This window comes from Oryzias latipes, chromosome 14 (genome assembly GCF_002234675.1).
Source record: "Oryzias latipes chromosome 14, ASM223467v1".
Classification (NCBI taxonomy): Eukaryota; Metazoa; Chordata; class Actinopteri; order Beloniformes; family Adrianichthyidae; genus Oryzias; species Oryzias latipes.
The window spans coordinates 9,162,330-9,185,253 of record NC_019872.2 but is presented as its reverse complement, the minus strand read 5'-3'; the positions used below and the strand labels follow the sequence as shown (position 1 = coordinate 9,185,253).

General features: G+C 40.6%; 2 protein-coding genes across 2 annotated transcripts; one reads left to right on the top strand and one right to left on the bottom strand.

Annotated features, from left to right (window-relative positions):
* Positions 1 to 1,097: 1,097 nt before the first annotated feature.
* Positions 1,098 to 18,897, top strand: LOC101163990 (serine/threonine-protein kinase TAO1). The gene is made up of 21 exons (XM_011483283.3): positions 1,098 to 1,540; positions 8,037 to 8,295; positions 8,667 to 8,738; positions 10,006 to 10,107; positions 10,188 to 10,233; positions 10,325 to 10,421; positions 10,521 to 10,634; positions 11,007 to 11,098; positions 11,196 to 11,289; positions 11,955 to 12,036; positions 12,622 to 12,789; positions 12,973 to 13,179; positions 14,241 to 14,375; positions 14,518 to 14,754; positions 14,848 to 14,976; positions 15,157 to 15,240; positions 15,363 to 15,482; positions 15,555 to 15,794; positions 15,888 to 16,100; positions 16,710 to 16,892; positions 17,053 to 18,897. The coding sequence occupies exons 2-21, from the start codon at positions 8,164 to 8,166 to the stop codon at positions 17,551 to 17,553; spliced, it is 3,048 nt and encodes a 1,015-aa protein (XP_011481585.1). The 5' UTR covers positions 1,098 to 1,540; positions 8,037 to 8,163; the 3' UTR covers positions 17,554 to 18,897.
* Positions 18,898 to 19,388: 491 nt separating this feature from the next.
* On the bottom strand, positions 19,389 to 22,924 carry LOC101166156 (protein ABHD15). Its single transcript, XM_023962772.1, has 4 exons — positions 22,868 to 22,924; positions 22,249 to 22,488; positions 21,623 to 21,852; positions 19,389 to 21,521 (listed from the first exon to the last, which is right to left on the bottom strand). Exons 1-4 carry the CDS (start codon positions 22,922 to 22,924, stop codon positions 20,825 to 20,827), a joined length of 1,224 nt encoding a protein of 407 aa, XP_023818540.1. The 3' UTR covers positions 19,389 to 20,824.

Here is a 22,924-nt window from a genome sequence, read left to right as displayed (position 1 = left end):
GTGCGTCAGAGAAAGGAAGTCTCGCAGCCTATCCATCCCTATCGTTTGCTTGAATGTACTCCTGCGCCTGGATACAGACCACACAGCCAGCCTCGATTCCCATCATGGTGACAACAGGAGTGCTGAGCATCCAATCAGAGGCCGGAGAACCCTCTTCTGGAAGCTGGTTGGTTTTCCAGCCTGCAGCTTGTTGTGAAATGTCCATCTTTAACCTCTGCTGCCATGCACACTGCGCTTATCCTTTTTATTTCATATATTTACCCCTCCCGTTGCAGATTACAGTTATTTTTATAATTCGTCTCTTGATGATGTTATCATACCCACACTGGTGTCATAATAATATATTAATTGTTGCAAATGAAAATAAAATTGTTTGAATGAAACTGCATATTTAGGAAATATGACTTTAATGTTGTGATAAAATGTTATAACTTGGCTTAGCACAGAAGTGTCGGAACATATAAGCAATAATTATTATTGGGGGACATCTGCTATGAAACCAAACCTCATTATAACACCGAATGATCCCATCTCAATTTAAAATTCTGCACACATCCGTAAAGTTTTGCACAAGATTAGAACTGATTGGAAAAATTTATATTTCCAGTAAGCAGTTTTAAAATCCATTCCTCCCACCTGACGAGGAAAACAGACTGTCCTCACAGCAGCATCCTCCTTATGTTTACCTTTACCTGATCATGTTCAGCCATATAAACAGTTTTGACGGTACTGCAAGGCGACGGCTATTTATAGCCGAGACCAGATTAAGCCTCAAACGGTTAATCAGTTTAGGGGCTCCGTGACAGAAAGTGCTTATGAGCAAACACTGGAAGTGGAAAAAAAATAGAGAGAGAGGGGGCGACTTGTCCATTACCATTATCTGAGGTTGAATAAACCAGACTTAATAATATTGGGGGTACATTTATTATTTGTAGTATATATATTTTAGTGTCCACGCATTTTTAGCTTGGACGTTAGTGTGAGGGGAGTAAAATTAAAATAAAATAAAAACAAATTACATTTACGGGTCTGACTTTTTTCCCTCTTGGAGATTTGTTTATTTCCTCCTCAGTGAGGGGGGGTTGTTTGCTTCGCCGCCATTTTTGGAGGAACTGCCTATCTGAAGAGAGAGAAACTTTGCTTGCTGCTAAGCGCTAACGGCTATTAGCTAGCTGGCCAGTGGGTTGCCTGGGAGCGAGCTCGATGTGACAGTTTGGGCTTGCCCGTCGTTAACCTCGCACTGATGTAAATTATTATTCCTGCTGTCAACCTGTATATATGAGATAACACGCTGACAACTTACGGAACATCTGAGAAAGACTTGAAAAATAGTGACTCCGTCTGTGTTTGGGTAGGGCAGACTAGATAGCGAATTAGCGTTGCTAATTTTTTTTTACAGCTAGCGAATTCACACTGATTTCTATGGACCGCATTGGCCGTCTGATTTAGCCATCTGGCTCTGCTGTAGCAGGGTGACTGTAATCAGCTGCTGGCTTTACAACGCTTCTTCTCAACCCGTGTGGATGCCCTTTTTTGTCAGGTGAGTTGAACGTCAACTTTAGCCCGTTCTTCTTCTTCTTGCTAACATTTTCCGAAGTAGTGGCACGCCTGCTGTACCCGCTAAGTACGAGCTTGGTTTCAACATTTCGAGCTAGCCAGACAAATGTATTGCTATTCTCCTTCCAACCTGAAGTTACTGTCACAACTTGTATAGTCAATCAGATATTTCAGTCAGAGCGTCAATCAATGCAGCCTTTGTGTTATTATCACATATGTGCGTTCGTTTAGGACGCCAATGCAGCAATTCAATATACACACACGAAACGGAAGTCTAAAATAAATAGCAACATTTGATTTGCGAGTGTATGGATAATGGGGACGGTTTGCTTCACCGAAGGCGAGTTAGCTTAATAGGTTAGCTTGGTTAGTAATCTGCTTTATGCAACTATCGTGGCAAGCACAGTGCCACTCCCTCGGTTTTGTTTTCGTGTGGTGTGAGCCCTAAACATAATGACAAGCTCTGCTTTTGTGGCCTTTGGGACGTTTTGCCATCCATAAGGGTTATTATGAATGCATAGCCGTGCCGACGATGCGTGGCATCAATCGGCCGTTGTATTAACGTACTGTATTTTTGCACTATAACTTAACGTTGTCTGGTCGCCTGGCGTTGAGTTTTTAATAAACCACACGAACCATTTGGAAGGAGAAGGCCTTCAGGTTGTGCTGTCTGTTTTTGAGTAGGGAACCGTGAAGCCCCATCGGTTGCCGATCACCCTTTTTTGTGCATTGCCTTGAGTCGCATTCCTCAGCTTTCCGTGTTGATATTGCGTAACAGCGGCTACCACTCATCAAGCTAACCCTCGGCTTGGCTTCACTGACCGTTTAACTGGCGCTTAACACCACGCACTAAGAAAATCGCCGTGAATAGCGTCCAGGTTGTGATACCGACCGAACACGACTTGTATTTTGTCATATATATTAAGAGGTTTGGGCTAGATCCCACAAGTCCCGTTGGATTTGAGTTTGTGTGATTCATTAAAATCATTTTCGGTTTTCTGTACCTTATGATTCATTTGCATGCTTGCAAAAATGCATCCACAGACAACAACTTGCTAGGTGATGATGGGAGTTATGCAGCTTTTATTGCCTGATCATCACAATGTAGGAGGAGCCTCTCTGAGTCTTTGTTGTTTTTTTTCCCCCTGTGGATGCCAGTTTTGTATCAGCCAAAGCTGAGTATAGAACAACAGCATACTAGATATGGCTATTGAAGCAACTGACTCCACCACAATAACAACAAAAAGAGAAAATGACTAAAGCAGTGTTGTGGTTTCACTGGGCGATCCACCGGATTTCTAAAAATCTGACAGTGTGGCATTGCCTGCTTTGATTCAAATATCTATCACTGAACAAAATTGTATTTATACTTTGTTTAATTACATTTTTCCCCCTGACACTTTAGAGCTTATTTGCATAGATAGGAAAGCTTTGTTAGGCATTGTATAGAAAAACAATATATATTCAGATGTGGTCTGTTAAAAGTAGCTGGTAAATGGTAAACAAATGTTTATTTAATATATTTATTGGTGTACTTCTTTAATTGAGGCTAATTTTTTTAAATCAAACGAAACTAGTGAGATATCATTCTTCCATTTGTGCAACCAAAAAAGCATATTTCAACCATCTAAGATAAAGATGGAAAGTAAATTTGTTTGATCGTTAAAAAAAAATGAAGCAAATTCTGACTGACAATGAAACAACTTTATGTATCAGAAAGCCGGGGCCACATATCTGATGTTGGATATTTAATGGATCGTTCTGCAGTGTGTGTGACAGCTGTTATAACCCTTGTTTACTAATGAATCAATATGAACGTAGTGCAGAAGGTTGGGATGATTAATGCGGTGCTGCTACTCACTGCTGTTTGTAGGTGGTTGCCAAAAAAAAAAAGCAGTCAGCCTTTCACCTTCAAAATAAATAAATAATGACTACACTTCTCTGCTTAGGTCCCACGATTTTTTATTAATGTCGAGTTATATTCAAATAAGACATATTAGATGCTTGTTGTCACTCATTTTGGTTTTTCTGTACAGTTATGAGATGGCAAAAAAGGCTCAGATAAGATGCATTCTCCATAAACCACTTTTTTATTTTTTTAGCAACTTATTCATTGCTATTTTGATTCTAAGACACACTTGTCTATAAAATTGTGTTCATTTTCAATGCACAACTTCCTCTCCGAGCCTGAATTCGGACAAAAGCGTCAACATTGTTGATGTGAGCGTTATGACATTTCTCTCAACAGGACGGTTAATGGAGCTTTGGGAGAGAAACGGGGTGGTTTCAATCCTCTTAGTGCTTGGTCACTTTAGTCCTCCCCATCACCATTATCTGTGCGACACCAGGAAATGGAATGAGTTGTTGGTGGAATTTAGTAGAGACATAGCTTTCTTTGTAACTGAACAGTAGACCCCCCCCCCCCCCCCCTTTCATCTGTCCTTTTTTTTATTTCTTTTTTACAGGGGGTGGATATATTATCATGTCATTTATTTGGATTCTAACATTTGTATTGGTCTTATAACATTTCCTATATGCAAAATGATATTTCTTTATTACTTCATATTTTCTTTAAATTTTACAATTCACAAAATAAAGTCATCAATGAGTTTTGCTCATTTAGTTCTTTTTAAATTAAGAAAATCTACAATTTTAAGGTTGTGTTGTTTCCCTAAATTGAATATGCTCCCTTTTAAGGCAATTCTTTGTTGTTGTTTTTTTCATTTTAGGGCAAAGAACAGCTTTTTCATTAATGTTCAATGTATGATTTTTTATTCATAATTGTTAGGATCCTAATAATTTTTACAGTTTGGTTTAAAATGTTAGGCAAATCTTAATTTTAGTGATTAGTAAGACCTGTATTGTAAAAGAGAAATAAAGAGTGGACGTCTTTAAGGTGGATTTCATGGTTTCTGTTTGATCACTTCAGGTGGGTTCAGATAACTCCATCTTGCTGCTTTTTGAAGGATGCTATGTGATCTGGTGGAAGTAGAGGCAGGTCCAGGCGCTTCTCCTAAATCTTTAAAGTGCTTCTACATTGTCTTTACTTTCCATAAGCAGGATTGCCCCTGGCTTCTCTTGCCTTGCTCGTCATGTGCACCTAAGATGGAATTCAGTCTAGGAATCAATATTGATTATTTATCACCCTGTTCCATCTCTTTCTGTTCCTCATCTTTGCCCCACCTTTCGTTGCTCTGCATTTGTACCATGGATGCTTCTTCATTAGGCCCCTTTGCTTGTATTATTGTGCAGAGGAAATCAATTCACATAATTCAACAAGAGCAAATCCATTTTCGCAAGCACAAAACACTTATTTTTTCCCCTCTACACTGCACATGCAGACACACACTCTGCAGTCCAGCTCATCTCTTCCAGATTCAGTCTTATGACTCTGTGTTCAGTCCTTCGTTTCATGGAATGTGTGAGACGCACACCGAGGAATTTGTCATTGTGTTTTTACAATTGGGTGCAAGGCAAATGTCAGAAATGCACAAGTGATAGCATTTTGTATCACAATTTGACATTTTTTATTTTGAAAGAAAACATTTGTATGCTGGTGCCATTTAAATGGTTTCTTTTAAGTAAATTAAGCATCACAATTAAAGTCAGCACAAGGAATTGTACATTCAAAATGTATTAAAGAGTTCTTTAAGACAGTATTTTTATAAATACATCTCTGACTAGTTGTCTATAAAATATTTATTTCATTCACTACTGAAATTGTATGTTATTTATGTTAGTGTTTTGACCACATAAGGTGTAAATCAGGCATGTCCAAAGTCCGGCCGGTGGGCCAAATGCGCCCGCGTTTAAATTGCCCCCTGCCCATAGGTTCCTGTCACAAAATCAATAATGTGTGGCCCCTAGCACTTTTCCAGAAACGAGCATTTCTTGATGGCGGTTGGCTACAGTATAAGCCGTTGTCCGTCGCGGCTACTTGCCCTTCAAAGCCTTAAGGGCCAAACGAGAAGAACAGGTTTATTTGTTTCTCTGATCAAAGCAACAATGCTTTGTTGCACTTCTAAATTAGATAACTATTTTCCTGCTCATGTGATTTAAATGTAGAGGTTTACGGTGAGCAATTAATCGTGAATAATTTGTAACATTTCATGTGAACCCAAGTTTAATGTTGACAAATGTTTGTTTTTCCCAGACAGACTGTTTATTTGTTTTTATTTCTGGTCTTTAAATGTGAAATTCACAGTAATATTGTTAAAACGACATTTAGATGTATTTCTGATTTTTGTGAAGAAGTGATATGTATTCCATTTCAAATATTTTTGCGTTTAACGCTGTTATTAGGATTCAAAGAAATGTTTTGGTCTTCATACATTTTCACCCCAACTATGCAAAAAGTTTGGACAGCCGTGGTAGAAATCATCACCATAGAAATGTTAAAACCAAGCTTTGTTGCTGAGCCTCGCCTTTTACTTTTGAAATGTAATTGTATTTTCTTAATAATAATGGATTGGATTTATCTGTGCTTTTCCAAAGTACCTACAGTGTGTCCATTATTCATTCACTCCTCATTCATACTTGGTGATGGTGAGCTATTGATGCAGCCACAGCTGCCCTGGGGCAGACTGACAGAGGCGTGGCTGCCGTTCCGCGCCTCTGTCCATCACCGGGACATTCAGACACATTCACACACCAGTGGAGCCACACTGGAGGCAAGGAGGGTGAAGTGTCTTGCCCAAGGACACGACGACAGTTGACTGGGGGGAGTGGGGATCAAACCATTGATTATTATTCCACTTACACATTTTGGCTTTAAATATATTAATTTGGTGCCAGATTGCTCAAAACTGAAGGAGGCTAGGAAAATGATATGATAATAATTTTCAAGTATTAAAAAAAATAAAATAAAATGCAAAGTCCTCCTTTTCAAGCCATGGAGCTCAGGTGGCTTACACCTGAAAGGCCTTGTGGGAGATGCAAAACTTTTAGGGTTGCTGCAGTTTAAGAAACATGTTTATATCATCCATGACTTTACAGAATTTATTTACAATTTATTTATATCTTAAGCAATAAATGCTGGAATCTTCTGTTGTTGTTTTTTTGGCACAATGATTTTCTAAGCAATTATTGAGATTGTAAACCTTTCTTTAACTTGTCTTTTAAAGCGCAAACCTTTTACTGACATCGTTTTTCTCTTTCCTTTTAGCAAAGACCAAATTCCTGTGAGACCTCAGTGAGGTGTTATCTTTTTTATCACTATCTATTTATTAATAAGACATTGTGTTTATGCAACGTGTGTGTTGCTCACCAGCACATTTCTGGAGCACAACTGAGTAAGAAGAAGAAAAAAAGGGCAATAGCTTTGAACATCCCACATGTGTATCTTTTTCTCACCGTGTCACTTTTTGACACAAAGACGACGTGCTTTGTTTGGGAATCAACTTTAGGTTGCAAGCAAAGAGATGGATTTAAAAAATGGAAAAGTGTTTTTTTGTTGTTGTTGTTGTTTTTCTTTGGAAGGGTTCCTTTTAACATTGTTGACTGTTTAGTTGGGCCATGATTTCCACCTCCGCTTTCTCTGCTCTCACTTGTCATGCTTGCTGTGTGAGTGAAGTAAAAATGTGTGTAATAGATGTTATACAACCAGAAATGCAAACAAGTCCAATTTTGCTCCACATCTGCTTAGAAATATTGTTTTTAAGAACCTATACACCCCCAACCTTTTATATCCTTAAATACGGACAGCATTGGTTTTAATATGAAGTAAATCTAATGTGCTACTAAAATTCATGCATTACATTTTGCTTTTACATTTACAAAATAAAGTTCCTGCACCTATTTGGCAAATTATCCCCAACAACAATGATTAATCTGGGATACAGTGCAACCTACATACATATTGATTATCCTGTGCTGTCCCCCCCGTCCTCCCGGGGGCCGCTTTCTAGCAAGGGACACACAAAAAAAATCAATTTTTAAACTGAATTGTTTGCATTGACTTGGTCTATTGCTTATAGATCTGTTATAATCTCTAAAGCAATTTGTTGACAGCCAGATATGCAATTTCATAGCCAGTCTTCAGTCAGACAGAATAGTTCAAAATACTTACATTTACTGATTTGTTCACTCTTGTTTTTTTATTCTCTAGTTAGATCATCTCTAAGAGTTCATGGATTTAAATGAAAGAAAATGTATGACTTGTTTCCTCTTTTCCACACTTGATATCCCCTCCCCTCAATTTCAAAAAAGTATATTGCAATCAGTCATTTTAAAGTTGTGTTTTGGTAGTTTCCTGCAAATGCTAAAAATGTATTTTTAGTTGGACTTGATGGATTTTTTAGCCTGTATCTTTATACCCAGGACTGTCTTACATCCATTGCAACCTGGCTGTTGAAACAGAAACTAGGCTTTTATTTTTGCTATATTAAAAATCTGACAATTTTAAATTCTATATTTGTTCTGTTAAAGATCTGCGTCTCTCATCTGGACATTGCTCACTCTGATCTCTGTCTGTCCGTTAGGTGTCCGCGTGCTGGCATCTCAGACTCATCCACTACTGCAAATGAGGCCGCTGCTGCTGCTGTTCAGCTCAGCACACAGATAGTCCCATCACCTGTGTGTGGGTGAAAAGGGACTACAGAAACCAGGATGCCCTCCTCCATAAGGGCAGGAAGCCTGAAGGACCCGGAGGTGGCTGAGCTGTTCTTCAAGGAAGATCCAGAGAAGCTGTTCTCTGACCTTCGGGAGATCGGCCATGGCAGCTTCGGCGCCGTCTATTTTGTAATGCATCTACCTTGTCATTGCTCAAAAACCTTCCATACAACTAATGTTTTGATGTTAATCAATTAAACTACTAGCTGAGTCATTGGTGCATGGAAAAAACAAATTATTTATAGATTATTTAAAATATTTTAACCAAAAAACATTTTTTTTTCATTTCATTACTTTCTAGAAAAGTAAATTGCAGTTTAGAAAAATTGTAAGGATGCTGCCACACATCAAAAACGTTTTTTAGTATTACAATGCAGAAAAATGTGTTTTTTGAATGCTGAAACACTTGTTGCATTGTAGTTATGTAGCAAACATGCATGAGTGATGAGATGTATGCAACAGTTGGAATGTGCACCAACAATGTACCCTGTGTTTTCCAGGCATGGGATGTGCGCACAAATGAGGTGGTGGCAATTAAGAAGATGTCCTACAGCGGCAAGCAGTCTAATGAGGTGAGTCGCCGGCGGGCGTTCGTGTTAGCATCAGAAAAATAAACCTAGTAAAGTCATTAGACCTCAAGACAATGTGGAAGAACCCTAAATAGTAGAAGACACACAACAGTCAGGCTTCATCGCAAGTTTTTTCATGGACCTCAACCATCACAGGGGCTTCAAATATTGATTTGATCTAAAAAAAAATATAATTAAGTAATCTGAATTGTATTAATGTATTTTATTTAGACCTTACTTAGTTTGACAGTTCTTTGTTGTGCTTGGAAACAAATCCACTTTAACATTTTACTGAAAGTACTGAAATGCAGAACGCCTAAAAATCTAAGAATTTCACACTGAAATTTAATAAAAAATGTTAAAATAGATTTATTAATGACTTTACTGCTGCTTTCATCCGTACCCGATGCTGAAATCAAACTACTGAATCATTTGATTGTCACTACCTGGTTTCTGTTTCCCGGGATTTGATGAAATGTTGTTTTTTATGTCGAATTTCTATTTTAAAGCAACATTTGTTTGGTTCTGAAAGACTATTATAGAACTTTTAAAGCAATTAATGAATGTAGAATTAAGCATTTCAATTAAAAAAAATTTGAGAAACTTCACTGTTTATGACTTCAGTGTGTCATGAACTGCGTGTATAAGTGCAAATATTTTTATTAAAGATTGACCTATTACAATGGGATCATTTATATGTGTATATACAAATATGGAAGTGTATCATCTTCCATTTTTTGTTTTGAACTTTTTAATCAAATCATAACTAATCCTAAACTTGATACATCCTTCTATAGATATATAGATTACTTTTGTTTGTCTTCTTTACTATATGATTTTTTTTGATTGCTTCAAACAAACCAATTCCAAACTGAAATAAACTGTAAATAGTGAATTCTTGTGTAAAATGTAACATTACAGTTTATTGCTGTAAGGTAAAATTTGTTTATGAAAAAAATAATGTTTTCTTTTGTTTTTTTACCCACTCTTGCTGTTAAATCAGATCACCTTTATTTAAGATAAAATGGTATAAGACCAGATTGACATCTACTGGTCTAAACTATAATGAATGTGTTTCTTCTTGTCATTGAACCTTTAAACTTCAAAAAGGTTCACACACACCTGCTAACTTTCATTATTTTCTCTCTTCGCCTCTCCAAGCCTTAGTTCATCTGTACAGAACCTTTTTATTCCAAAAGTTAGGATTTCTGATCTCGTCTCTAAAGCCAACCAAAACGTTAATAGCTTCTTATTTTTTATTTCCTTCCAGAAATGGCAGGACATCATAAAGGAAGTGAAGTTTCTCCAGAGGATTCGTCACCCCAACAGCATAGAATATAAAGGCTGTTACCTTCGTGAGCACACAGCATGGGTAATGTTCCCCTTTTATTCACCAAATAAATTACAGTGTCTAATACTGGGATCATCTTATAATCCTTTTGTTCTTTTTAGTTGGTGATGGAGTATTGTCTTGGCTCCGCCTCTGACCTTCTTGAAGGTGAGCTAGAAGGAAAGAATAAGACATTGATCTTTGTTTGGTCACCTCAGCGGATGCTGGCTGCTCCACTGACCACTGCTCTCTCACACAGTTCACAAAAAACCTCTGCAAGAGGTTGAGATTGCTGCCATCACACATGGTGCTCTGCAGGGACTGGCCTACCTTCACTCCCACAACATGATCCATAGGTACAGCATACTATCAGAGCTGCTAACACACAAAATAGTTGGGTTTCCTTGGTTAACCCACTTCTTTTTTCGTTTTTTGCATGTTTGGATTGCTTTTAGGGATGTGAAGGCAGGAAACATCCTGCTAACTGAGCCTGGCCAGGTTAAACTGGCAGACTTTGGCTCTGCCTCCATCGCATCGCCTGCCAACTCCTTTGTGGGAACGCCATATTGGTATGTGAGAAGTGCAATACTGCATTGGCTGAAAGAAGACGGATTCAGCTAAGGCTTTTTTAATTTTCACACAGATGAAAAGTAGTTGATGACTTTTCAGACTCTTTGTGTAGTTTTTTTCTTTCTTTTAAAGTTTAAAAACCTGTCTTTAAATGAACTTTCATTAAATTAAAATGTTTAATTGTGCTTAACAAATATAAACATTAGTTGTGTATTAAGGACAAGACAAAGTATCAGAATTAGGCAACAGATTTTAAGCATGGAATTGGAAAAACAACTGAATTTGATATGGCATCCAATAATTTTTTCCTTTTTACCTACATTTTGTTTGTGTTTATATATTCTTATTCAAAATGTCTTTAATTCATTCAGGATGGCTCCAGAAGTGATTCTAGCTATGGATGAAGGCCAGTATGATGGGAAGGTGGATGTCTGGTCCTTAGGGATCACCTGTATAGAATTAGGTAGGTGTTTACCTGTCATGGATGCCACATACTTTTTTTAACTCGCCTGCAAGTCTGTCAGCCAAGAAGACTAAACATGTTATTGTTCCTGTTGCAGCTGAGAGGAAGCCTCCTTTGTTTAACATGAATGCAATGAGTGCCTTATACCACATAGCGCAGAATGAGAGTCCCACGCTGCAATCCAGTGACTGGTAAGGTGTCTCCTATTTCTCACTCATCCAGTAGTATTTCAGCTACCAGGTACACCACATGAACAAAAGGATTGGAATATATATTGCTATGGGATGGAATGCCATTTTACCCCATGTGGTGCGGCGCTATTCATAGCCCAGCCTAACCTAATGGGGCCTATAATTAGGCCTCAAGAAATGTTACTACTGGTAAAAACTTAAATCTAGACCTAATCGAGTTACTAGCTTCCATGGGCATCACCATAAGCACAAATCTGACCGTTGTTGGTTCATAGAACAGACTTTGCTGATCAAGTAGCTTGTTTTTAGAATTTTATGATCAACAAACTTTAACCATAGAGGGATTATTATAAGTTCTGCACATATTAAGCAAATATTTTGAAAGTGACCAAATACACTTTGTGAGCAATAACTTGGTTATCACTCGACTACGTTGTCATCAAAATCCTTCTTACCAAACTAGAACAGAGGAGCATGTGTGAACATTTGAACTCCATGTCATTGAAGACCCTGTTGGTGATACTTTTACTCATGTTGTACTTCTAGAGCCATATGGTTTTGGCATTGTTGCCTCGTGAATGTTTTCTCTTAAAACTGATGTTTTTCATCCAAACCCCCACTATTTGCTCCTCATTTTGACTCTCTGTGAATCGTCTGTGTTCCAGGTCGGATTATTTTCGAAACTTTGTCGATTCTTGCCTTCAGAAAATCCCCCAGGACAGACCACACTCTGACGACATGTTGGGTGTAAGTACACACCTGAGATTCATGGCTACACAAAAACAGAGGACTGTTAAAATGGGGGATTGGCGTAAAATCTCGTTCATGTTTGATCTTCTGATTTCAAGAGCTTCTATTTTCATTCATTACTCCTCTGCTTTCACACATGAGGAAAACACACATATCCAAGCCAAGAAATCCTACATGGATTGTTTGTGTTTAAAGAAGCCAGATGTAAATAGTGTAGTTATGGGACTTCGGCTCCCACCGTCGGTTAACTGTCCCTCAGTCCATTAATGGACTCTGTTGCTAACGGATACCGTCCTTGGCGTATGGAGGCTTTCCAAACTGTTTTTCATCTTTAAACGTAAAGCTACAATACAGTGCTTAACATTGTATATTAAATTAAATTTTCTTCTGTTTATCTTGCTCTTCAGAAATGCATATTTTGTTGTTTTTTTTGGTCACATTTTCTTATAACCTACAATGTAGTTTTACGTCTTGATCTATACTGACGGAGAGCCTCTGCTATGAAACGATGAGTTTTAGACATATTTTTCTTTTTTTGTTTCTTATGGTGCATTTCTTCCTTCCCATAATGCTTTGCTCCAGCATGCTTTTTTGCAACGTGAGCGACCAGAATCCGTGCTGATGGATCTCATTCAGAGAACCAAGGATGCCGTTCGGGAGCTGGATAACTTGCAGTACCGCAAGATGAAGAAGATCCTTCTGCCAGAGGCTCACAATGGACCCACAGCAGAAGCACATGATGGAGAAGAAGTGTGTACACGATTGCTCGTTGAATAAATACTTAGAAATACATTTTCCTGTTAATTTAGATTAAGTAACGAAGCATGCTTTGTTTTTTGTGCATGTCTTTGTGTTTCTTTTGGGCACCTCCTTGTTCCCTCTGTCTGCCTCCTCTTTGCTGTCTGTTTCTACCTACTTTCCTCTGCACTGAAGGACCTGGAGTCGGGTGGAGGACGGACTGGAACGGTGAACAGTGTCGGCAGTAATCAGTCCATCCCCAGCATGTCCATCAGCGCCAGCTCACAGAGCAGCTCCGTCAACAGTCTAAACGACGCGGCCCAGGACAGCCGTAGCGAGCTGGACCTGATGGAGGGAGATCGCACCGTCATGTCCAACAGCTCCGTCATACACCTAAAACCGGTGGGTGGAGTTACAATTTCCTAACATCAAAAATAAGAAGGCCAGAAGTAACTTTTTTTTTTTTTTCAAAATTCTTATTGCATATCTGAATGTTGAAAATATTTTTTTGAGACTTTACACCGCCCATTAATAATTAAAAAAAAAAGGTCAAATGGCACTTGCTTTAGAAAAATAAAAATCTGTATATTCTTAAGTCAAAAGCAGTTCTGAATTACAAAAATACCTAAATCAGGAAAATTAATAGAACAACGAAAACAACAACGCATTTCTAGTCTTAGTGTGATACTTTTTACATTGTTTAAAAAGAAATCGAAGGGATTCCTTTAAAGTCTCACTCCAATTGTCTTTTAAGCCATTTTAAATGTTTCCAGCATTCTTTTACAGTTTTGCCATATTTAGCTAAAGTCCAAAAACTTGTTGTTTTCTGGGACATATTTTCTGCAAAGCGGCAGGAAGTTCTTTCAAAATTCAACTCTGAGATGTAGGCGGGACCTTTGCCGTGGAGCAACCCCGCCCCCCTTCCCCTCTTTATTGGGTAGCAAAGCAGGGAGCTTGTGGCCCAGCGTATTTTCTAGGTCACAAATAGGTCCTTTTTGAAAAAGGCTCTTTTTCTCATCTGCTCCGGATTCACAGCGGTTTGAATACAGAAAGACTCAGAAATGTCATTTTAAGTGTAATTTCATAAATGATTCATGATTAGAAAAATGCCACAAGAGCACGTTAAAGACACCAAAAAACACATGTTTTCTCGGAGTAGGACTTTAAATGTTTATGATCCCAATGGTTGCTCTTTGGCTCAGTTGATTTTAGAAAATTCTGTCAACCCCATGACTCCTATCTTGATGCAGCCTTAAGCACAAAATAAAATCTGTAAACGAAACAAAATAAGGATGGGTTTTCTTTAAAAGGTAATCTATGAAATGAGATGGCTTAAAAGGCACACAATGTCCCTTTTTGGCTTGGAAGTTTGATAATGTTTCTATAATAAAAAGACAGTACTATAAGAACATAATTCCTATAAATGGTTAAGCTTTAAAAATGTTAAATCTGTTGTCTTTTAGGAGGAAGAGGAAGGTCTGACGGGGGAGAAGGCCGCCAGCAGTCAACCCACTGAGCCTCAGGCAGCACCAGCTCAGGCCCCAAGAAAGCACTACCGCAACAGAGAGCACTTTGCCACCATACGCACAGCCTCGCTGGTAAGAACGCACAGATTCTAGCATAGATTCTAGATTCTAATTTAGAAATAAGAATTAAATCGGCTTTGTTGACATTATTTGTTCCTGTACTTCATGCTATTCTTTTAAGAAGGTGTGATTTCAACGGATCTATGTCTTCTAGGTGACTCGTGAAATACAAGAACATGAGCAGGACTCTGAGCTCAGGGAGCAGATGTCAGGGTACAAACGCATGAGACGGCAGCATCAGAAGCACCTGATGGCGCTAGAGAACAAGTTGAAAGGGGAGATGGATGAACACAGGCTGAGACTGGACAAAGAGCTGGAGAGCCAGAGGAACAACTTCACCCAGGAGATGGAGAAGCTGTTGAAAAAGCACCAAGCAGCCCTGGAGAAGGATGTACGTGGACGGCGCTAAACTAAAGCAAAAATGATGAAATAGCAGTTAGGTGGTTGAGGCTTCTTCTGAATGAGTTATCTTAATCTCCTTCAGGTGAAGACATTTGCAAACGATGAGAAGAAGTTCCAGCAGCACATCCAGGGTCAGCAGAAGAAAGAGCTCAGCAGCTTCTTAGAGTCACAGAAGCGAGAGTATAAACTACGCAAGGAGCAGCTCAAAGAGGTAACACTCAAAATCCCTACACACACACTGTTTATTTGCAAAATTGTGGTGTTTTTTTGACATTTCTAGAACTTGGATTGAGTTTTGCGCATATGTGAAATGGAAACACAGCTACTGATGGGTAGAAACACTGAAGCAACTCAAACTGTAATTTTCAAATGTATCATATTCGTCTACTAGGAACTGAGTGAGAACCAATCAACTCCCAAAAAAGAGAAGCAGGAGTGGCTGTCCAAACAGAAGGAGAACATCCAGCACTTTCAGGTGAGAACCCAGCTTTGCTTTTCTGTTCGGCAGAACCTGAGCGGTTGTCATCATCGTTCAGTCCCAGTCATTTTTTAATGCGACCATAGATGTGAGTCTTGTTGCAATGTGTGAAACTGCAGGCGGAGGAGGAGGCGAACCTACTAAGGAAACAGAGGCAGTATCTGGAACTGGAGTGTAGGCGCTTCAAACGCAGGATCCTTATTGCCAGGCACAATGTTGAGCAGGATCTGGCCAGAGAGGTACTTGGGAAGGGGAAGTTCACAATCGTTCCCCCCAAACACACACACATTTGTCCATTCTATGTTTTTTAGGAGCTAAACAAACGGCAAACGCAGAAAGACCTGGAACACGCCATGCTGCTCAGGCATCACGAGTCAATGCAGGAGCTGGAGTTCAGGCACCTGGCTACGATCCAGAAGGCCCGGGCGGACCTGATCCGAACCCAGCACGAGACGGAGCTCACCAACCAGCATGAATACAACAGGAGGAGGAAGAGGGAGTTGAGGCGCAAGCATGCTATGGAGGTCCGACAGCAGCCCAAAAGCCTAAAGGTAAACAAACAAACTGACGGTGTTTCTGGTTCACAAAGATTCAACAGCAGATCCTCACCGTCTTCCTGCTTTGGTTTCTTTTCTTTCATTCAGTCCAAGGAGCTTCAGATTAAGAAGCAGTGTCAAGAAACATGTAAAACCCAGAGGCGGCAGTACAAGGCTCTCAAGAACCATCTTCTGGAGACAACACCCAAGTCTGAACACAAGGCGGTGCTCAAGAGACTAAAGGAAGAGCAAAAAAGGAAGCTGGCTATCCTGGCTGAGCAGTACGACCACTCCATCAACGAAATGCTCTCCACACAGGCGGTGAGGAAGATGTATACGTGTCAAACAAATCCAGGTTACCAAGGAAAAAGAATATCTAAACAGAAAGTTCAAGGATAGAAGTCATGGGAAAGTGGGAATCTTGTTTTCTAACAGACTTGGAAAAAAAGTAAAAAAAAAAAAAATAGCTATTTGAAATAGAAATGAAAATTATGTTTTCACATTAAAAGCCTTAAAAATGAAATGATCATTTTTCTTTAACATTTTTTTAAATGTAAATGTTATTCTAGGCCAAGTTAAACTCAGTTGATTATTTTTGTATCCTTTGGGGAAATTTTTTTTCTAAAAACTTAGGATTCCAAAAGGACCGAATAAAGAAATCTTTGAGACATCAGATCAAATGAAAAAAATATCTGAAGAAATTATGGAAAGGAAGTTGGAAGAAACTTGATCTAAACATTATATTTTAGTTTATTTTGTTTTGAATGATCCAGATACTGGATCATTGAGTCAAATATTACTTTGTGTCGTGACAAATGATTTTAGGAATCTTAAAGCCTTTTTTATTCTTCCGTTGTTTAAAGAAGAAACCATAATGGTGCTGATGAAGAAAGATACTCGTCTTTGAATGTTCTGCTCTTTTTGCTCCAGCTGCGGTTGGATGAGGCTCAGGAGGGTGAGGGTCAGGTTCTAGACATGCAGCTGCAGCAGGAGCTGGAGCTGCTCAACGCTTACCAGAGCAAGATCAAGATGCAAACGGACGCTCAGCATGAGAAGGAGCGGAGGGAGCTGGAGCAGAGGGTCTCTCTGCGGCGAGCTCTGCTGGAGCAGAAGGTAAGGCCGGCCTCAGGTTGGCTTTGTGTGCATTTATGTCAGAACTTTCAGGAGTGTGTTTCAAAATATTCACCAGCCTATGCACACCGTTTATTTTCTCGTAACATCTTAGTGGTTTCTACGTGTATTTTAATGACTTGCGTAACACTTTTCTCACCAGATCGAGGAGGAAATGCTTTCCCTGCAAAACGAGCGCTTGGAGCGAATCCGCTCTCTGCTGGAGCGCCAGGCCCGAGAAATCGAGGCTTTCGACTCGGAGTCCCTGCGGCTGGGTTTCAGCAACATGGTTCTGACTAACTTGGCTCCCGATTCCCAGGGAGGCTGGGGTGGAGGAGGCGGTGGAGGCTCCGGGCCTCAAGGGGGAGGCCACTGGTCCGGAGGAGGCGGAGGAGGCAGCCAGCACAGTCATCACCACCAGGGGAGCTCCAGCTCGCAGCAGCCCTGGGGTCACCCCATGCTCGCCGGGGGCCCACCACCTTGGAGTCTCCACAACCCCGTAGGAGGGAGTCAGAGGGTTAGCCAGGGAAGCACAGGGGGGGTGAGGAACAGCCCACAGGCTATGAGGAGGACGTCATCAGGGGGGAGGAGTGAACAGGGCATGAGCAGGAGCGCCAGCATCACCTCTCAGATCTCCAACGGATCGCACCTGTCATACACGTAGAGCACACACTCGCAGAAGACGGGGGTCGCCTCAGCACAACACACACCTACACACTCTGAGGCGGCGCCACATCCCATAATACTCAGACTGGGTTCCACATCCACCCCAACATTTTGTTGTAAAGCTGGCAGCATCTGTGGAAACCCAGACACTAATCCAAGATAGCCGAGGGCCATTTCCAGTGTGCCACACTACAGTCGTGTCATTTGAACAGGGTTGCTCTGTGTGCTTGTTTGCCAGCTTCCATTGCCATAAACCCTTTGGTGACAATTTCCCCGTGAAAACAGTTGAGTGGTTTACCGTTGTTTTTTTTTTTCTGCAAAGGATTTCTTTAAGTGGATATTTGGTGTTGTAGATACCAGTGAGGTGTAATCTATTAAGCCACTTGCAGCCAAAAGGAGACAACAGAGGGAAAAGGTAATGAGAGCTCAAGTACCAATAGTTATTATTGATGTTATTGTGGCTACAGGACGAGCGTTCACCTCTAAAGTACCATGGGATACTTTCAAATGACGATCAGAGTTATGCAAGTACACTGAATGAAGCTGCTAAGATAGCAATAGCTGGACTTAACTGTTGATGCCAACATTTGCTGCCGTGTTTTGGTCAGGTATTGTCAGAAGGCCAAGTGAAATTTGAACTCTTGTTATTTTTTTCTTTTTTTTTTTTTTAGCTGCATGCTCATCTTCATCAGTTCAGGACTGGGGTTTCCACAGCCCTCTGCCTCATGAGGAATCCTAAAACCTTCACATGTTTATTGTTAACTGATATCTAATTTGGCAGTGTTTTATGATACAGTGGGGGTGGGGGGTGACAACAACAAAAAAAATAGCCTGCAGGCCGTTGAAAAAGATAAATGCAAATAGAGCTTAGCCGCTGTCGTCATGACGGCGAGCTGCACTTAAGCACAGCCTCTCACACACCTTTCAATGGTAATCGGACTCATGCGGAAACACATACATACAGGAAATCCACCGTTTTGTAAACTTGACTGGTGGATGCATGTGCAATTAAAATGTAAACATTAGAATTTTAGGAAGAAGCGGCTCAAAGCAGAGGAGTTGGCTCACTAATGGAAGAGCTGCTGTCGCCCTCTGCTGGCCGGCGACGGCTGAATGTCTTAAGAGGACGGATGAGCGGTGATGCTGTGGTCTCTGCCGCCGTGCCCCTGCTACCTTCCCTGCTCTGACAGCCCGCTCTGCCCCCCCCCCCCCCCCCCCCAAACCACCGCCAGGCCACAAGCTCAGCCACCGTCTCCCCCCCCCCCCTTCCTTTTGAAGTGTTTTTGTACTCACCGGCCTCTTCTAATCTACTGCAAAAGAGCTCTTTAATTAAACAAAAAAAGAAGAAAAAAAACAAGTAGATGTGAGTTATTATGTAAATCTTTAAAAAGAGGATTGTAGAGAAGTGCGGTCTTATTGTGACGTGCAGAAACGCTGCATCGTTTGTTCGGAGCTGGAATGTACAGCCAATGTGTGAATATTTGTATAGTTTGAAGATGTGGAAATCTTATCGACAAATCATTTATCTTGCAACGAGGGCACAATGTCGGGGTTTTAGACGAGCGGTGGGTTTGGAGTTTTCACTGGTCTACTTGCAGCCGCAAGTTCGGAAACTTGTTACAGATATTCTGTTGTGATTGACGACACAACGCTAGGTCAGATCGCCTTGAAAATGGCAACATTTTGTTCGTGTAGGAGAATAATTTTGCACATTTTGAGTATTTAGTTAGTCTTTGCTTTTAGCATCGACTATATTTTACTGACATTAATTGTGTTTGATGCAGACCTGGAGTCTGTTCAGGATCTTCAGGTTTTTTTTTTTGTTTTTTTTTTAAGGACCCTCGGGCACGAGGTGAAGGTTATGCAAGTGTGGAGAAGGAATTGTCCCAAAATATATATTTGAGAAATTTCCTGAAATCTGAAATAGTTGGTGCACTCTGCAAAATTTTGGATTAAACTTTTTAACAGCTGTTACAAAAATGACGCCTCCATTATTTGAGATTTTGAAAACAAAGCCATTTTGGTTTTATTCCTGATTTATTTATCAATGGGCCTCCTTTCTTTCAACTATTGTGTCTCAGAATTGGATGTTTTTGCCTTTAGAAAGAAAAACGACAACGATTATGCAGGCAAACATGCCGGTTTTCTTTATCCAGAAGCTGGTGCATCTTTTATCCACCTCTTCTCCAGCTCCTCTCCACTTTATTTTTATTTTTGTCTTAAAAATTCCTCCTTTTATTTTCTAGATATCGTCTGCAGAGGGCCAAGTGAGCAACAAAGTTTAAGACCTCATGCTTACTGAAACTCACAGGTGTTTTTTTTCTTTTTTTCTTGCGAGGTTGCGGGGTTGAGTCTAGCTTTAGACTTTGGTCACCCACAACTGGATCAGTTGCACTGATTGCACAAGTAGCTGACCAGATTAAAGAGTCTACTGTGATGCCCCGCCCTCAGTGTGACAGAGTGACAGCCGTCGGCTGACAGGAAGGCGGAAGGCAGGGTCAAGTCTCTGTACAGTCTGTTTATCAGTATTTCTTTTTATCTCTCCTGTCGATATGTGGATCTTGCTGTTTTAATCCCCTGGTTCAGAAATCTGTATTAAACTGTATAGATTGTGCAAAAACAGAATGTCTCAGAGAAGATTAAAGCAGATATTCCTTCAGATGATAAAAAGATTTAAAGTGTATAAAGTAAATGCAGAGGCAAAGTTTAGGGGATAAATGTAATATTTTGTTTGTAATTACTTTTTTTCTTTTTCTTTGAAGAGGGCTACTGGATACAAAAAAAATCATCTGTAATAAAGTAATTTTAATATTTCATGGTCTTGGTGCTTTTTTGTGTCCACAAAGTCATCTTAAAGTATTCTTTTAAGGTTTTTAAACTTCAAATGAAGAAATGTAATTGAAGGTTTATTGAAGGAATATTTCTATGAGTACGAATTATTGAAAGAGTTTTTTGTGAGAAAACTGTTTATCCCCTCATTTCCACAGTTCTTTCTTGAATATGTAAACATGCTCAGGGAAAATTCAGAACAAGTAGTTCTAGTAGTTGTAGAGCAAAAAGCAAAGCGAAAGACTTCAAGATCTTAAAGTGAAATGAGATCAGAACATCTCTTGAATGTTTTTTTTTTCATTGTTAAAAACTCGATTTCTTCTGATTTTAGCACATTCTATTATTAAGTTTTTATTTAAATTTTTTTTAAAGATGTTTTGAGAGTTTACATTTACATTTTTTGTAAAAGCCACCTTTAACCTCTTCAAAAACTAGTCTCCTTAGCGGGTGTAGGACCTCTTCCAGGTGAAGTTCTCTGGATCGTCCACACCGCTGTGCTGTGATGACTGGGCTTTAGGTCTCCTCATCACATTGGTTCTCCTTCTACGAGGGACCGCCATCGTCTCTGTCCTCCTCTGTACACTTTGACTCCCATCAAGTGATCTCCTCCAGCGTGTTTCATCGCTCTCCTCGTATTTTAGGAAATCGGCTACCACTCTGAAGTATTCCAGAGCCAGGATGTGGCTCCATCTTTTTTCATCCTCCTCTTCAGTCCTTGTCCTCCCTTCATCCGCCTCTGCTCGTCTCTCCAGTGTGAACCCACAGTGGCCTCCTCTGTCCGTCAACACCAGGAGAAAGTAAGGATTGCTCAGGAAGAGGGGAAGGGGAAGGGTGGAGGCTGGTGGGAGGATGGGGTCGTCCCTGCTGCAGATGCAGAGGACGGGAACCGCCACCTCATCCGCATCCCTCAGAGGTTCATTCCTTCCCCAGTAGCCCTCCCAGTCCTTTGCCAGGTAAGCTCTTTCACCCAGTGTCCAGGCCAACGAGGGGGCCAGACCCTTCAGAGGGGAAGACCCATGAGTTTGTTGCTGCTGAGGCGGGGCTGATGTGCAGAAAAGGGCTTCTTCAAACTCCCTGAGGGATGAAGAGCTGAGAGCCCGATCCACATCCAGGATGCCTTTCAGAGAGTTTTCATATCTGACTCCAAAACCATCCCGGTAAGTAGAAGAAAAACATTTAAATAAACATTTTGATCATAGTTTACATCGATTCTTTGTTTTTTCAACAGTTTCTCTCACCTACTGAGCTGCTGTTTCCGGTGAAAAAGCGCCCCCCATCGATAAATCGGAGGCATCAGTGTTTCAAACCACAGCTGGCCCAGCAGCACGGGTGAGATGGCTGCAGCTGCAGTCAGGTGGGAGCCGGACCCACATTCTCCCAAATAGGAGAGGAGGACACCTGAGCCTGAACCCTCACTCACTGCAAATAGCATGGAGGACGGCCGACGGCTGTGGACGTAAGCCACTGCCTGAAAGAGAACAATGCTCAATTATACTGTTTGAAAAAGGGGAGCTCAAAAAGAAATGCAGCTGGGTGAAACATTTTTGGGTGATGAAATGATCACTTTGACAGAAAAATGCAAATGTGAAGGTATTTATTCCAGAAGAAAATTAAAAATGTAACATTTTTTGGGGGAAATCATTTGAGAAAAGATCAATTTAAAATTAAGTTTCAGATAACAAAAGAAATTAAACAAAAATAACCTAAAGTTGGATGCATTACTAAGAAGCACAGTGAAAGTGGACACCATGTTTAACTGAGCTCAACAACAAGAATAAAATGGGGCCGAAAACAGAGTCTTGTGGGATACCAACATTTGGAAAAACAGTTCAAGATTACTAAACATTAGAAATATATTTTCTACCTCTTCAAGATCAGACGGGTCTCCAAACTCCATCAGTCGTGCTGTACTTAACGGGGATCCCGCTGTCCCGCGATGGTGAAACACCACCACATAAAAGCCCTGCAGCATGGCCTCCTGGGAAAGCAACTTTAAATGAGGTGTCATTCCACCCCAGGACTGAGGGATGAGGAGAAGGACAGGAGGGGTTTGGGTGAAGCAGCCCAGACCTTTCCTCCCTAGCTGATGCTCTCTCCTTGGCTCCTATCTTTTCCTCACTCCCGCATCATCATGTCTTGTCCCCACAGCCCAGTCCAGAGCAACCATTCCCCCATCCTTCAATACCAGGTTCTCTCTTGTGAATTGGGTAGTGTCTCCATATTGTCCACACAGCTGGCTGGACACGGTCTGGAGGTGGGGGTCTCCTCTGGGCCAGGAGGCTAAGTTAGACATGTTCAGTGAGCTGCAGTGCTGCTGTAAATGTTTGGCTAGAGCCGTGGCCTTGCAGATAAACCTGGCTCCGTCTAACTTTCCACCTAAATCTGATAAAATGTCTGCTGTTTCAGGGGATTCTGTCTCCTTAATGCACGTCTCCATATTCCTGTGAAGTGGGAGTTCAATGATCTGGCAAACAATGACCCACAAACTCCAGCTTGCAGCCCTGACAGCCCGTCTCCCCCAGCAATGCACTCTGGGCCAT